Below are 17015 nucleotides of genomic sequence, written 5' to 3'. Positions count from 1 at the left end.
GACCACTGTATGGACACAGAACTCCAGTTGCCAGGCTGCAGGAAAAGCTGCCCAGAGGGTAAGGTGGGTGGAAGCACAGGGTTTCCATTGGAGCTGAGAATGAAGCACTGAGGCTCCCGTTGCACCAGAGACCAACTCTGGTTTCCCATGAATAAGCTAAGCAGCTTGCTGAATAGGAAAAACACTTTGCCATTGAGAGAAGGTTCAGCCGAAAGAGAAGAAAGAAGCACTGTAGTTAGGACTCCAGGAGTAAATCTTTAAACAGAAGTACTTTCAAAATACCTACAGTGTCCTCTTTTGCATCAGTGAAAAATATGCAGCCACTTTGCAAGGGACTAGCTTAGAACAGCTCAAGATAATCAGAAAGCTGATATTTTTCCAGCTTCCCATGAGCCTTCCAGAACTGATAGCTATAAATCCACCATAGGAAGAGGATATTATGTTTCTTCCTCTTAAGAGATGAAAGAGGGCTGATGACTAATGCTGAAGTGAATTGTTAAGAGACTAACTTACTTAATTGAGCCTGCTTGTTTGGTATGTGTCCCAATTAATTCATTTTTGTTGTGACCACATCGAAGCAACCTATGCCCTTGTGACCTTCTCTTATAATTACTACCATCTCCCTCTTTAGAAGCACTGTTTTGATTATGTACTCAAAAAGCTCTGCTAAAATATCTGTAGCATTAGTAGAGAGTCAGATTTTTCTATTGTTTTTAATTCAAGGATAGTAACAAAAGCAATAATTCGTTATTGAAGTTCTTGGAGGTCACTTACAGCATTTAGGGGATTGGGGGGGGGAAGGCTTCTTCCTTCTTAATTTCACAAAATTACTATTTTGAATAGGCAGAACTTGTTCTCTATAATTCTTTTAAGAAAAATGTGTTGTTGGGTGGTAGCACTCAGAGAAGCCCTGAATTCCTCAGGTGTGCTGAATATTGTACATTATGTGTACAATATGTGCTGGATATTGTATATTACAGGGTCACAGGAGAAAGTTACTGCAGCTGGAAAGGGGCTGGCAACAACAGCCATCCCTACACTTGCTGAGATCGCTGTGTGGAATCTCTGTCCCAAATGAGGCATGTTTTTATTATTGCCTAAATTAACTACAGTATTTAACAGCTCTTTGCCTAAATCACAGTGAAACCATCTGGACACCTATCTGTGAAGGAGAGACACATTCAGTCAAATCTGCAGTGGTAGGTGGCTCTCTCAGTGAGGGGTTTCCTGTGCAAGGGGGTGTTCATTCTCAGTGCTTCATCAGATGAAGATTTTACTGGTTTGTGCCCACCTCCATGATAGTAACTCACACTCAGTACAATGATTTTGTACTCCTGTCCCCAGCTCCTTTTCTCCTGCTTACCTGAAAATCCCGACTAAATGGTTTTCCTCCATCACGGTATGCACACATGCACTGGTGGAGCTAGTTCTGGGCAGCACTCTCACAGGCGGTGTCAGGTTAGAGAGGTGCTCTGCATGTAGCATCTGTCATTCCAGTGGAGATAGAAGGTCTTTTACCAGAAGTCTTAAACCAAGCCCCCTCACCACTGGCTGTTGTATTTGGAAAGCTGCTGAGTACCCTTACAGTTTCATGCACCTCTCATCACAGGGGTCCCTTCTCCTCAGCAGGACCTTTGCAGAGAATATTTCTTTACACAAGGCTTGCTGATACTCTTTCTCTTACTGAGCTAAGTAGCTCACTGCTATACCTGGTCTCCATTGGCTCTCTGCTCCCTTATGTCAAGATAAAAACTGGTCATGCTTTTATCCTCTTGAAGCACAGTGTGACCCTTATTCCTCTTCCTCATTGCCAGCCCTTGTCTCTCTACCTCCTTACAGTGCCTTCATGTCTGTGTTTTATGCTGCGTGGAGTTTCTTTTTTGTATGGCAGGCTCTGTCCCTGAAACAATTAAAACCTCTTCTTTAAAAATAATGGCTCACTCTGGGTCTCAGTTTATCATTGGATGGCCCTCTAAGCTGCTGGGGATTCTGATGCCCAAGAACAGCAGGTGCTAGGTAGAGCTAATGCTGGATACCAGCCACTTGTTGGCATGCTGTGTCCTCTTGGTTTAATGTTTGGCTGAGCAATCTTATGTTCCCCTCCAATGTAAGACTGCTCATGAAGCAAAAATTCTTTTGTCAGTTGAAAAGGGTTGGAAATCTTCCTTCAGCCATGAATAATAATCCAGTGTAAAACAGACCACCATCTCGTACTAGGCCTTCTTCATGCACTAGGCAAAGGTGGGTGATTGAAAAAGCCAATGGAGCAGCCTCTCTACAAAAACAGAATTAGAGGTTAATGCTTTGCACTGCTTACTCTTGACTTTCTCTCATTACATAACTTGGTTTAATTCTTTTAACTACCTCTATGTCTAGAACACTCTGAGTAAGTGTTCCGCTTTAGAGTATGTATGAAAGATGCTGTGTGAAAGATTAATTTCCTTTCCATCATTGGGAGTTTCCTTTTTACATGAACTCATATGCCAGATCACACAGCATGCAGCCGAGGTGTTGCATTTTATATGACACCTACAGGATTCTGCTGAATGAAATTTGCAAGTCGTCAGAGTTCTTAAAATACAACTTTCTGTTGATGTGTTTTTTGGCACAGAAACAGAAAAGCTGGGTCTGGAAGTGGGAAATGGATTGCCATCTTGGAAATTTAACGACCAGCTCTTTCCCTGTGATGTGTGTGGAAAAGTGTTTGGTCGACAGCAGACTTTGTCCCGGCATCTCTCACTGCACACAGGTAAGCCGATGCTTTGTGGCTGGTTGTTACAGTGCTGAGGAAGTCATCATGGTTTGGTTGCCCAGGGGGGTTGTGGAGTCTCCTACACTGGAGATATTCAAGGCCCGCCTGGACAAGTTCCTGTGTGATGTACTGTAGGTTACCCTGCTCTTGCAGGGGGGTTGGACTAGATGATCTTTTGAGGTCCCTTCCAACCCTTGGGATTCTGTGATTCTGTGATTCTGTTTGAGTGGAGGGAGAATAATGCGAGCAGAAGAGTGTGAGAACCATCCTCGGCCCCTTGCACGTAGAGCAGAGCCAAGCACTAAACCAGGACAGAATGTCAGAGTGGGGTTCAGGGAGTTAACTGACATTTTATTTCTTTACAGCCCACTTGTAATTTATCTTTACAAAATGTGTAAATTCCAGTTTGTCCAGGTTCCAGTAGACCAGCCTGTAGATACCATTTGATTAACCAAGCCCGTTAATGGAGTTCTGAAGAGAAGGCACAGCCTTTCTTACATTCACCCGATAAGCTTTTTAAGTGCCACTGAACAACAAATGATTTGGCCTTGATGTCTCAGATCTGGTGAAACTGAAAGGATTTGATATCTGCCACTTATCTTTTCCTTCATCATCTAGTTATGAGAGGAAGAGGGGCTCTTCTACCCCGTACCAACTTTCTTAGAGTGAATCACTTCAACTGAGACTAAGAGTTTTTATACAGAAGATGCACCTTGTCAGCCTGCTGAGGTGTACTGCACAAAAGAAGACTTGAAAGCAAGAATTTCTCATGCACTGCTGAAAAATATTAGTATAATGGCAGTGTACATTGCAGTACCTAGTAGGGCCATGCTGAAAGAGTTCAAATGCTCTGTTCCGTGGTGTCTTGGGGTTTCCTTAGTCAAATAGCTGCTATATTGAATGCCTTTCCCCTAACACTTGTAGTGTTATATTTCAAATTTAGAGCAGCAGCTCCTCAAAGGGAAAGGTTGTAAAAGCTGATGTAATGTTTGTTTATTTTAATCTTTTATTTTCTTCAACTCAAAGTGAGGGGGTTTTATTAGTTTTGTGTTCGGAACTGGCCTAATGATACAGTGTCCCCTTCCTTCCTAAGCCTAAGATTTTAATACAGAATCCTCAACCATCCACTGTCTGTGATTGATCACAGGGACAACCTCAACAGGACAAAAAACAAACAAAAGAAGCTAGGTAAAGAAAGTAGTTGTAGATTATTGACCTCTTTCTCTACTGGCTCTTCTGCAGCTCTCAGAGCAGCAGTTGCCCTAGTTTTCCAGTTTATAAAGTTTTACATTATCTGACTACAAATAGTAGAGAAGGTTAAAAATAAACAGCCCTAAACTACCTCCAAATTAGGTTTTTTGTTTTCTGAGTAATTGCTGTGAACTCCTCTAAGTTTCCAAAAAGTCAAGCCCCCAAAGTACCTCATTCTGAAAGCTGGTTGGGGAAGCCCAAAGGAATGCATGCTTGGTTATTGGCAGCTTTAAAAATAGCTTGCTTCAAAATGAAGTATACATGTAAGATTTTCTGTTTCTTTCCAGAAGAGAGAAAGTACAAATGCCACTTGTGCCCCTATGCTGCTAAGTGCCGTGCTAATCTGAACCAGCACCTGACCGTCCATTCTGTGAAGCTGGTGAGTACAGACACTGAGGACATTGTCAGCGCTGTCACTTCTGAAGGCAGCGATGGGAAGAAGCACCCTTACTACTACAGGTGAGGACCCAAATAGGGGCTGTGCACCAGGCACTGGAATCTGAATGTCTTACCTGCCTCCTAAGGGCAGGGCCACCCCTTCTGGTGTCACAGGGCAGAACTGTGATGAAAGTATTTATTTTGCTCATGTCTGATTTGAGCTTAGTAGCAAAACCCAGCTGGCTGCCTAGTGCTGTTTGACTTGGCTGGCCACCTGGAGAAACTCTGGGGGTTGGTGTGGGTTGGTTTTGCTGAACAGCTCTGTAAGGCAGCTGGGCTCTTAAAAGCCTCTTTAACTTTTTATGCAGTGTTCATTTAAGTTTTGTCTTTGGAAACATCCCATTGCATGGATTCATGGCAAATCTAAAGCACTGTGCTTCCAGTTGCCTCTGACAGCTCCATTGTTTTTAGCCGAATCTATGCTATCAAATAGTAAAACATAGTAAGAATTCTCATATCGAGATACACATTTCCTCCATTTGCTAGAGGTATATACATCCAGTGCCCAACATGATGAAAGAAAGAAAGAAAGAAAACCTTTATGAGCATTTGCCTGAAAAATTAAAAGGAATTGTCCAGATAAAATTGATATTTGGATGCTCTCCTTGTTGCACACAATGTTGTGTGCTCTGCAAACTGTGATCTGCACTCCAGTGGCCAAGCAGATTACCAAATTACTCTTACTTTCAGTCAAAGTGCCAAGGGCAGATTTAATTATAAAATCATAGAAGTAAGAAGTGAATGAGACCTGCTGGATTAGATTATCCAGCCCATCCTCCTCAGGAAAGCAAGATAGCACCCTAGAGTATTTTGCTTTCACCTTTTAAAATATTTTTTGCTTGTTTTAAATGTTAATGGCCAAATCAAAGCAAGAGGAGGACTCTGCAAAGAAAGTTAAATTAAAGGGTCCTTTCCATTGCCTCTCAATATCCCTGTGTTTATGCACTGGCTGTGAAATCTGTATCCCTGCTAATTATTTGCATATCTGATGACTGCTGTTTTGCAGTCAAGCATAAGAAATGTTTGAACCCATTTTTACTTGCTTACACTGAAACTGCCAGGCAGTTTTGCACAAGATCCCAGTTTGGCATGGGAACCATTCCAGGGCTTGAAAATAACTCCTGGAGTGTGCAGCAAGCTCTCCGTTTGTCAGTGTATCAGCCATACTAAACATCTTGGCAGAGCTGCAATGTCTCTTATTGCCCAAAGGAATCAGTTAGGTGATGCGCAGCATCTGGAATCTGTAGTTTTTAATTAACTTTATGATTATTTAGCGTCATTATAGCATGTACAGGATTGTTGCATTGTGCCTGCCCTTAATCACATTGGCATGGCCATCAGTTCAAAGGCAGTTCAGCAGACAAATGAATTTTGCAGTGAACATTCAACAGTGAGGAAGAGAAGAAATCTGTGCAGAGTTTTTCTTGCAAATTCAGGGAAAGGCAGTATGCTTCTGTTTGTGGTTTGGGCTTTAATGTTTCTTACTCTTGAATTCCCTTCTGCCTGCAGCTGTCATGTGTGTGGGTTTGAGACCGAAATGAATGTCCAGTTTGTCAGTCATATGTCCCTCCATGTGGATAAAGAGCAGTGGATGTTCTCCATTTGCTGCACAGCATGTGATTTTGTCACCATGGAAGAGGCAGATATGAAGGCTCATGTCAACAGCAAGCACACAGGTGATGATCCCTCTCTCCCAGCTGCAGTGATCTCTCTCTTCCTTGCTTTTTAGGTGCAACCTTCACACTTCCCATTAGCACTCTACTTTCACTGAAATGCTTGCTAATTAAGGCCTTATCTCTCAAAGTTAAAGTGAATTGGACTCCAGCCAGGCAAATAATCTGGCAGCGCAGATCAATTTCCAGGCTTAGTGAAATAAATGAAGGACTACTTAGCCCTGGTTCTTGCTATCCCCCTTATCCCCCCCAATCCCCTCCCCACTGAAGTCAGCACATTTCGTTTGTTTTTCTGACTGGTTTACTATTTCATCAAAATCCTGGTCTGACTTCAGTGGTGATAAGGTGACTTTAAGTGCTAACTGTGCATACCTGGCTGCAAATTTGAAATACACAATATGTTGAGCTTCGCTCTTCCGTGTGTTTGCCTCTACAGTCTGTCAGTTTGGAATCTCAGGCGGATGTTTAGTTGACACTGTGATTCAGCAATACCATAAATGTAACTTTATATTAAATAACAGAACAAGTTGTGTTCTCTCCCTGGCCCTGTTCACTTAATAGCCAAAGAGAAGAGCAATAGCAGTTTTCAAACAAGCTCCATATGCTTAGTGCAACTAATGAAGTCTGGCATAATTTAAGGAGAAGAAAATTAGAATCCTTTTAATTAATTTGTCTTACAACACCAGGCAGAAGCATTTTGCTGCCACAAAACTACTAGCAATTGTGTTGACAATACTGAACCTGAATTGCATCCAGCATAATTTTTCCATTGCTAAATTGCTTTTCCTGTCCTACCAGGAATAAAATTGGGAAAACAGGGAGGGATGGAGAAAGGAGAGAAGAATGCAGTTTGTTGTGCTACAGATACATGAGTTAAATGTAACTACAGAAACACACAGTACTGGAGAGCTCTCAAGGGTTTTTATGCCAGCATAGCTCTCAGCACTGCTCCCTGATAATGTTAGCATCTTACTCCACATATAGGAAGTCAAGGCAAATGAGAAATGCCACCTGTAGCCATGTGACAAGCTTATACTGGGAAAAAAACTCCCTTGTTCTTCCTTCACCCTGTCAAACCGAGCCATTCAGCTGGTGATTCAGCCAAATGCTTAACTATGGCAAATACAGAGAGTAAAAAATAGAATGGATTTTCTGGGTCACTCAAATCCAGTCCCTTACCTTGTGATGTTAGCAAGTCATAAAAGGCCTGTTTGTAAGGATGTTGGCATATGTCTTCAAACAAGTGTAATTGTTTTAAACCAACTACTTCCATAGATAGGCAGCTGCAGATTTTTCTGCATTAAACATTAGGGACTTTTAAGAAATTTCCAGTGTGTCTTACTGAGAAGCAGAATACATGCACATTGTTCTTGTGCCAGAACAGTCCTTTATCTGAAACAGCAGTCTGCCCCTTGCTTCCTCCACCTTTCTTCGCTCCTACCACTGTATTTATTCCCTTAGTATATTTATGGAGAATGACCCTCTCCCCTCTAAATGTATGTGGAGCCTTTTCTGAGATGAAACACAGTTTTCTCACTGTACCAATCCCTCACTGCATATGTTCTTGTTAGAACCTCTGTTCGACATATGCAATCACAGCCTGTACATGGTGAAATGAAATAAGTAGTGGTGGCAGTGTAAAACAGTAGCAGCTACTGGGAATAAATCACACAATAACATTCTGTGATCATATTTACCTATTTTGGAAGACTCCCCTGAGTGCTCATATTCATCCCATGTTCTGCTCAAATTCTTCTTTTGTTTTCCTTGACTGTTTCCAACCTAAGCACTCCTCATTTGTAGCAAAAATTCTTGTTACTAGCCCTTCAGGTCATAACCTTGTACTCTGTGCTATTAAATTTCATTCCATTTCTATTACTCTGGTCCCCAAGGTCAGCAAATCTTTCTATATGATATCCCAGTCATCCTCCCTATTGACAGCTCGGGTCATCAGATTTCATTAGTGCATTCCTACATTTTTATCTTAGACTTAAAGGTGCCGCTCATCAGTTTAAAGTTAGGCACACAGGGACTGGTGTTTGCAGAGGCCTTTGATCACATGGAGAATATGAAGTTTTAGGAAAGTTTCTTTTTAACACAGCTCTGATTAAACCAAGACATAGGTGGGAGGTAATAATTTGCACATCATTGGCTCACAGAAGTTCTCATATGATAACTGTCGCCTCTGCTTCACTTCTAGTGTGTGACATGGTTTGGGATTTGAACTTCATGCATTTATTGCACGCATAAAGAAACCAATGGGTTTCAGTTTTAGATCCAGTTAAACAACATTTTTTAAATTCATTATCTTCAATAAAATAAGCTGTTATTTCTTATAATCATTAGGGAGGATGCTTCTCAGTACAGTGAGTGAAATTGTTCTCCTTCACCCTTTCTCCCAGATTTAGCTATTGGACCCACATAAGCAGAAAAATGGGAAGTTTAGGTTGGACCAGTAGGCATTTTTGGTTTCCACATCCCAAAGCTACAGAAGCTCTGCTTCCTTTCTGGGTGACAAGGTTTTCTTTGTTTTTGAACTCTGCGCTGACCAAAGTGTTTTCTGGAGATATTTTCAGACTTGTAATGAGGTAGAGTTGCACATGTCCTTCCCACTGCCATTACAGATACACTCAGTTCTAGGGTAAACTGAGAGATGTACTGTTGTAAACGCTAATAAAAAGGAAGTAGGTGCAAATTTACCGAATTAATCTTACCAGATTAATTAATTTCAGACTTGTTTATAAGCATGTTTGAATTAACTTTAAATATAATTTTCTGAAATGTAAAATGGGATTATTGAAATTTCATCTGATCTGCTGTACTAGTGTTCTTTACTTCTGTTTTTCAGCTGAAGAGAGGAAGACACCCAGCGAATCTAAGAGTCCATCTTCATCTTCGCTGTCAGCACTGAGTGACTCTGCCAACAGCAAAGAAGATGCAGACATAACTCCAAAAAACAAGGGTTCAAACAACCTGCTAGTCATTTCGGTAGTGCCTGGTAGTCAGACCTCAGTGAACACTGAAGAGAAGTCAGAGAAAGGTAAAACACTGCTAAACAAATAGAGACTCGTCACCTTCTACACAGTCAGTCTGGCCCCAACATAAGGAATGCATTTTACTGCTTTATTTTCCAGGCTTTGAATGTGTTTTCTGTAACTTTGTCTGCAAAACGAAAAACATGTTTGAGCGCCATCTGCAAATCCACCTGATCACACGGATGTTCGAGTGTGATGTGTGCCACAAGTTCATGAAGACACCTGAACAGTTGCTGGAGCACAAGAAATGCCACACTGTCCCCACCGGTGGGCTCAAGTAAGGAAAGCAAGTACACAAACTTTTACTGTGTTAAGCACCCCTAATACTATGTGGCTAGGACAGAAGGAAGTCAATTAGGAAGGGTCAGTTAGATGTCTGATAATCCAGAGTTGGAGCTTCGTTTTATTGGGGTGACTCAACCCAGTCCTTAGTGTAGGCTGCCACCATTACAGCAGATGGGTAACCTAACAGCAGATGTTGTATCTACTGGTTGTAGAGCTTTAGCAAACCATGATCCTTTCCCTTTTCAAGTCAAACAGGAGACAATATGTGATGTGTCCTCCAGAGAATGATGGAGCACTACACAGAGGTGCTTGTTTGCAGACTAAGAGGGGCTTTTTTTTCAAGGCATCAGAGCAAAGGACAGCACACAGCACAGGCTCTATTCTTCCCCCAGCTCAAAGAAACTAAACCCTGTGCGATCTCTGCAACTAGGTATGAAGTTATAATCTTAAAGGTTATAACCTTTGTAGGCTCTAATACAAAGTCAGTCCTATCCAAGAATTAATAACTTGGCTGCTTTCTGCTTTGGTTTGCATGACCCAGGATAATTACTGTTGTATAAATTAACATGTAATAAGTAATATACTCTTTTAAGAAGAAGAGCCCTTTGGCTTTGGCTGAGATGGTGTCCTTGAAAGTCTGTTGGTGCAGAGCAGTGTTTCTAGAGAATGAGTGTGCCCTTATGTCAAAGTTGGGCCCTTGAGGGAAGGAGGGACTGCTGGGGCCATATGCTTGCTCTCTGTGGGCGGGAAATGTGACAGTTATGCAAGATGCACGTCCCTCTTCTGTGTTCCAGCTGCTGCAGGAAAAGAGTCTGGAACCACTTCATGCCCAGGCAGCGTTCAGCACAGGGCTCCCTGCTTCTACTGCTCTTGCTAAGCAAACTGTTGTTTTCAGTGCACTGTGACTGAGCACACCACAGTTAACGTTACCGTGAGTAGCTCAATCAGTTTGCACTGCTGATTTTGAAAACTGGTTTTGTTTGCCAGGCAGCATCTGGTCTCCAGCTCAGTAGTTCCATGAACTGGGATCTGTGGTCACTTGAGATGTGATGACTGAATCTGGGAAGATGACCAGATTGAGAAACAAGTAGTGTGCCAGAACAGCGGGATGTCTGTCTTGGATGTACAGACCAGCTGTCTAATGCACTTTGGGTTAAGCTGCACAGAATCTGTTCTATTTATCAAGGAAAAACCATGACCTATGACTCAGGCCTTCCTGACAGAATGGGCTTCTCAGTCTAGAGAAGTTATTCCTGCCCAACTCAAGTAATAATTGGGTATCTTGAAAGGTGCACCCAAGAAAAAGCTGTGATTTATTTTTTTTTAAGGCATCCAGAAGAGCCTGAAGAGATCTAAGTAAACTGTATTTTTCTGTCTCCTGTTTGCTGTGGGGGAAGAGGAAAAAAATTGATTCCTCCTGCTCCAGGTCAAAATCTGAGATTCTGATCCAGAGAGCACCCAGCCCAGAAGAGGTATGTGTGCACAGACATATGAGTCCTCTGTTGCAATAGAGTTGATTATGTTAGCAGCCTCAGTGCTAGGCTCCCTCTCTGGATCAGAGTGCTTGATGTGCATCAGGAAAAGTGTCTGGATGTTTTAGTATCCGTTTGTCCTCCTGTATTACTTACTGTGCTCTTGATTGGCAGGTACTTAATATTATACCTGTATGGGCAACCAGTTGTAGCAAGGTAAAACACATATGGAGAGAGAGGATCTCTGATAGGAAATTATATGAAATGCTAGAACACAACTGGCAGACCTGCCTCACTGTTAATGCAGACCAACGGCAGTGGAGACAATTGTAAGACAGCAGCTAGGTGCTGTAGTTACAGTTGTATTTCTTTATATAGACCTGCTCTTTTAGCTCACAGTTAGCTGTGGAAGGGAGCAGCTTTGTTTAGCACAGCAGAGATCCCTGGCAGGTAGCTGTCCTCACCAATTTCCTCTCAGCTACGTCAACCAAAAGGAGGTATGTTTGGGAGTTGTTGGTGTCTGGGCTTGGTCAGCTCGGGCTTCCTTCCAAGCTTTTAAGCTTCCCTCCTCTAGCCTTCTAGGCCCTTCCTGGTTCAGGAACCAGGGGTGAGGCCCTCTGCCACATCCACCCCGGTCCGGACGCTTGCCGCTGTGAGTAAGCAGAGCCCACATCCTGTTCCCACACATGAACAATTCCTGCCGTGGCAGAGGCAGCTGTAGGCAAATGCTGCCAAGCACTGGCCCCCTTTGAGCATGGCTAGATCAACTCCCAGAAATGGGAATCCCTACAAAACATCCTAACAGACTGGCTTTCAGCTGCTCCTAGCAGGATACCCAGCAAGCTTATTGTTCAAGGTCACATAAGAGGAATTTCCTAAGCTTTTGCTGTACATGTGGTATTACAAGTTTATTCCATCTTTACTTAAACAGCTGCTTTCATACTCATCTGTAAACACTCACTTTAAACCACTTCTTAACGGAAAAAATGGCCAAAGTGACTTCGTGCAGACACTAGGAATGTCGTTACACAAAGTACCTGTGAATCAATCACCCACTCTGCACTACCCGGCCTGCTTTGCAGAATCTTCCCCATCAAGGTAAGCCAGAAGATTAAAGGGATGCTCCTTCAGCGTGAATCAGTGTTTTCCTAGGAACGCGTGAGTGCTATTGCCATTGGATGGGCAAAACTCCTCTAGGCAGAAATGTGTCAGGGTAAACTGAGTATTCGAAAGAGGCTCCACAGGGAGAACTAAGTGCCTTTTTCCCCTCTTCAGTAGGTCAGAGAGGGGTTGAGCGACAGGGTTAAACCAGGAATGCAGGCCTTCAAGCTGAGTGACTTCTCTTTTCTCTGTCCATGCCCTTCCTTGCTGTGTTGCCAGGTGCCCATTCTGCATCTACTCCACTAACCGCCCTGCAGCGATGGAGTGCCACCTGAAGACTCACTACAAGATGGAGTACAAATGTCGGATCTGCCAGACAGTGAAAGCCAATCAGCTGGAGCTGGAGATGCACATCCGAGAACACCGCCTTGGCAACCATTACAAGTGCGACCAGTGTGGCTACCTGTCCAAGACCGCCAACAAGCTGATTGAACACGTGCGTGTCCACACCGGTGAGCGCCCTTTTCACTGTGACCAGTGCAGCTACAGCTGCAAACGCAAAGACAATCTCAACTTGCACAAGAAACTGAAGCATGCTCCACGCCAGACTTTCAGCTGCGATGAGTGCCTGTTCAAGACTACCCACCCTTTTGTCTTCAGCCGCCATGTGAAGAAGCACCAGAATGGGGACTGCTCTGAAGAGGAGAAGAAGGGCCAGTATTCAACCTCCAAGGAAGCCAGTCCGCTCCTACCAGTGAATAGCTCCAGAAACCTCCTGTCGCCCCTCTCAGTTATGTCCGCCTCCCAGGCTTTGCAAACAGTGGCGATGTCAGCTGCACATGGCAGCGGGGCAGAGCCAAACCTGGCAGTGAAAGCCTTGGCCATCAATGGCACTTCCCTGTGCTTTGATAAATACTGGAACTCAGAGTATGCCCACCTTATTCCTTTAACAATGTTTTTCCCCAAAAACCACTACGAGCTCACATTCCATCCACCCAGACCTCAGACTGCGCCAGGAGGTGCCTCCTCACCTAAACACTCCTTCCTTGCCTACCTTGGACTAACAGAAAGGGCAGAAACTGTCTGAGGGCAGTTACATTCTGTACCAAAAATACCCCAACAAACCCAGCAGGTATACATTGCTGCAAAACGTAGACCCAAGAGGTAACGAACACTTGTACTATATCTTTAGTGAGGTTTAGAAAATGGCTCTGTGTGTATACTTATTGCATTGACATGAAAGCTGCTTTATTAAATCTCCAAGAGGTGACCTACTGCATACTTCTACCTTCAGAGGCATGTTCCCAGTACTCTTATCTAAGAAACTATTTTGTCTTGTTAAGCTGAAAAAAAAAGAGTGTCCTTAATGGCAATCAGCACTTGTAAGATTACATATTGATGCATTTTATTTTGGGGCTTGGTGTGTGTGTGGGTGCGTGGAAGAGAGTCTACCTGTAGCGTGCCATGACATTGCTTTTGCACATCCCTTGTACTGGCTTATTTATTTCTTATTATTTTCCCCTTTTCACACACATGCTCCCTCCCTTGCCTTCCATCTCTCCCTGAACTGCAGAGTTGTGGAAGGAGTAACATTTGGTTCAGGGTGGGTTGGTCTATTATTTCAGCACTGTTTGCAGCTTTCTTCAGTTGTTTAATGCCTTGTGCTTGCTCAGTTGTCAAGGTTTGAGGATTTGGGGTAGAACTGAGGAGGAAAAAGTTGCTTTCAGCACTGCAGGATCAGAGCATGACAATGAAACGTGTGTATGCACGTGCATGCAGATACAGTGTGCGCAGTCTACGCACTCACACAGCAGGCCCGCTTCTTAACTGTTACACAGGTGTTAACAAATACCCACCTCTGGGCCATAGCGTACATCTTTTGTTTTAAAAGGGCATATAAATATATATATATATATATATACTGTATTATGCAGTGGTTACCTTTTAGTTTGCAGGAACAACTTGTATAACTAGAATCCTATGGTGGAAAAAAAAAGGAAAATCCAACAAGGGGATTAAAAAAAAAGGTGTGGATAAATTCTGGGTATAAATACTCAGACTAAAAAAAAGGCAGTTTTGCACAGTGCTTTAGTCTTGCACTAGTTTGTTTCTCACTTGCAAAAAAAAGAAAAATATCCCAAATGTGGGCTGAAGGTAAGATGACTGTTCATTTGAAAAGGTACCAGTAACTTCTTTGAAATATAAAGCTATAAAAAGATGCTGTTTGAACCACACAGTTCTCTTTTATACCCTCAGTATTTTAACTGTACTTGCAAATTCTCAGTCCTGTTGCTACCCTACATGTTATTAGTAATACTTTATTCCTTTTTGTTAATGGCAGAGAGAGTGGACACTGCTAGGAAGCTAACTTTATACTTATTTAACACTCCTACTCATGGTCATTAAAATGACATGTTCTATGTAGCACTTTATCACAGGAAGAAGCAAATGAGGATTGGTTGTATAACCGTTGTTAATCACAAAAAGCCAGGAGCGGTCTTAATTTCCGAGAAGCTAACTGACTGTTAATGGATTTGTGTTTCTTAGACAACTGAATATCCAGGAAGGAAGATCAGGATTAAAAATACTCTGCATTAAAATTGGAAGTATAAAGTATGAAACATTTCAAAATTATCAGATGACTTACAGGAATGCTTTCTTACTGGATTATTGTTTTCCATGGCAGCTCTTGGATTCAGATCTCATTGTCTTTTCACCAGGAATTAGAATGTCTGACCCAGCTTGTGTCAGAGTCCCCTCTCTATCCCTTGGCCAAGCTGCTGTAGGAGGTACCCTGAGTCACATCTTACACAGCATCCACCCACCTCCATGCTGTCCTGAAGGAATGGCTTCTGCAGGCTGTTGTGGGACGGGAGGATCCGACAGGCCAACCCCTTGTTCTTGACAGCATGAAAGCAAGGCCCCAGTTCAGGAATGCATTTCTTGTCCCCAAAGGCTCTTAGCTGTATACACAACTAGAAACAGAATTCAATCTTCCTTAGTTTATACATGAAGCTTGTGTAGGAAAACTTTTTTGATGCAAAACTCATCATTTAACCTATCTGCAAGATTCCTACATTTGTTTTGCACTGAGATGGCCAAACATTCTCCACTGTCATGACCAAACTCTTCCTTTTTGGGGAGGACATCCTAATCTGTGCACTCCTCTTAACATACTGGAAGCTACTCACAAGGGGGAAATACCCAAAATAGGAGGAGGTCAGCATTTGAAGTTACTAATTAAAGGACAGAGAAGTCCCACCATTTTGTTTACATTCCAGCAGGCAGTTTTGGTTCTACCAAGCATGTGGCAGTTCTGTCTGTCTCAGCAGTAAGGAAAAGCCATTTGTTCCAAGGTATGTACAAATGTCTGTAAGCAACCTGCCTAACTCAGGGCCCTGCTTGCCATGCTTTACTCCATCAGAACTCCTGGTAACACGCATCTGCCCCCCCAGAGTACAGACAAACTAGAAAATGCTGGGTTAGTAAATATGTGAAGCATAAAAATTTGAGTAGCTTGCCAGCATGAAATATGCAGTCTGCATCCAGAAGCTATACCTGCTCTTTAAAATACACCCAGTGCGTAGATCTCTGACCCCACCATAGATGAGCAACCACTTCCAAATCAAAAAGCTTATTTTCCAAACCAGCAGGTAAAGTACAACAGGTAAAGTCTAGGAGGAGGATGTAGGAATATTAGTAGGACACTTTATGTAAACCAAATGGCAGTTTAAACAGGGCTGCAACTTCCAAGAATGAACTGTCAGCATGCAACAATGTTCCGCTGTACCAGTATCTGATATAGTAATGTTTAATATATCTGGGAATTTGTTTAGCACTTTGGAAAGGATAAATTAATTCTTTCTGGCAAGTTATAGAAGTTTTCTCTGTAAGGAAAAGTGTGTGAGGAGGTTTTTATTTTTTTAAGGAAAAAAAATACAGTATTTATCAGAGCTCGTGCATATTAAAACAACTGGTTTGCAGTTCAAGGCTAAAGAAATTAACATTCTCCAGAGGCTCCCCCCACCGACTAATGACCAACAGTTCTGATCAATTCCCCCCCACCATGGAGGTAATTTCATACTTGTTTTCACCATGCATTCTTTAAGGAAAGCTAGCATGGTTTTCCATTCAGTAATTCAGTTAAAGTTCTCAGCACTTTCTTCTCTTTTTTTTTACTTGTTGTATTATGTTCAACTATCATTCTGTCAAGGTTTGTGTACATTAATAAAAATTTGTATTGTATAAAGCTTTTTGCATTATAAGGCTGTACAGGGTCATTTTGACAGTAACTGGTATATTTCTTTGCATCTTACGTTGCATTGCCAATTTCTAGTGTATCCAGTTTGGAAGTACAATATACTCTAATTAAAAAGGTTGGCTATATTCTGGTTTGGTTTTTAGTTTTCCTTCCTCTCTTTTTTCACCTTAAATAGATTCAGTCTTGATTTAGAGGGAGGGGGAAAGGATTCTTCAAGACAAGAAGGTATGAAGTAAAAAGGGAAGGTGTTATCAGTGGTTGAAACTGAGAAAGAAAGCACCAGTTCTTACTGCTCATGAAGAAATAACAGCACACACTCCTGGAATGGCTACAGGACTTCCCTCTGTCCTTCTCTCATATCCGTTCTGCAAGGGGGATAACACCTCTTCTGAGGAGCTGGCTCAGCCATAAGGATGATGGTGTTCTCTGGCCTTGCCCTCCTCAGCCCCACAGTTCAAATATCAGATCCTTACCCAGCAGTTTGGTGAACCTGGCCTTGCTTGGAGGGAGCCCCAGTGAAATCAGGACAGCAGGAACCACCCTGTGTTCATCTTACATCTATGCATTTTTTTAAACATGCCTTATATGTTAAAAAAAAAAATCAATAATTAACTAACTTAAAAGTGGACATTTTTTAAGCAGAATTATTTCTTATAATCCTACATCTGCCATAGTCATCATGAACCCAGCAGAACACGGTGTAAGACAGACTTTGGGGAAAAAAAACCCAATATTTTCTGTAAAACA

At 42.4% G+C, this 17015-nt stretch overlaps 1 protein-coding gene across 3 annotated transcripts in view; it reads left to right on the top strand.

Annotated features, from left to right (window-relative positions):
* The window catches only part of ZNF827 (zinc finger protein 827), a 108516-nt gene extending 92123 nt beyond the window's left edge, over window positions 1-16393 (top strand). For all 3 annotated transcript variants that reach the window (XM_065688159.1, XM_065688161.1, XM_065688170.1), the window contains 6 exons: window positions 2612-2749; window positions 4291-4462; window positions 5951-6117; window positions 8963-9154; window positions 9249-9426; window positions 12287-16393. In XM_065688159.1, coding sequence (XP_065544231.1) covers window positions 2612-2749; window positions 4291-4462; window positions 5951-6117; window positions 8963-9154; window positions 9249-9426; window positions 12287-13094 — 1655 coding nt within the window. In that variant the 3' untranslated portion in view covers window positions 13095-16393. The remainder of the gene's footprint in view (window positions 1-2611; window positions 2750-4290; window positions 4463-5950; window positions 6118-8962; window positions 9155-9248; window positions 9427-12286) is intronic.
* The last annotated feature ends 622 nt before the right edge of the window (window positions 16394-17015 follow it).

The sequence above is a fragment of the Lathamus discolor genome, chromosome 1 (genome assembly GCF_037157495.1).
Source record: "Lathamus discolor isolate bLatDis1 chromosome 1, bLatDis1.hap1, whole genome shotgun sequence".
Classification (NCBI taxonomy): Eukaryota; Metazoa; Chordata; class Aves; order Psittaciformes; family Psittacidae; genus Lathamus; species Lathamus discolor.
This window is presented reverse-complemented; position numbering and strand designations above follow the sequence as displayed.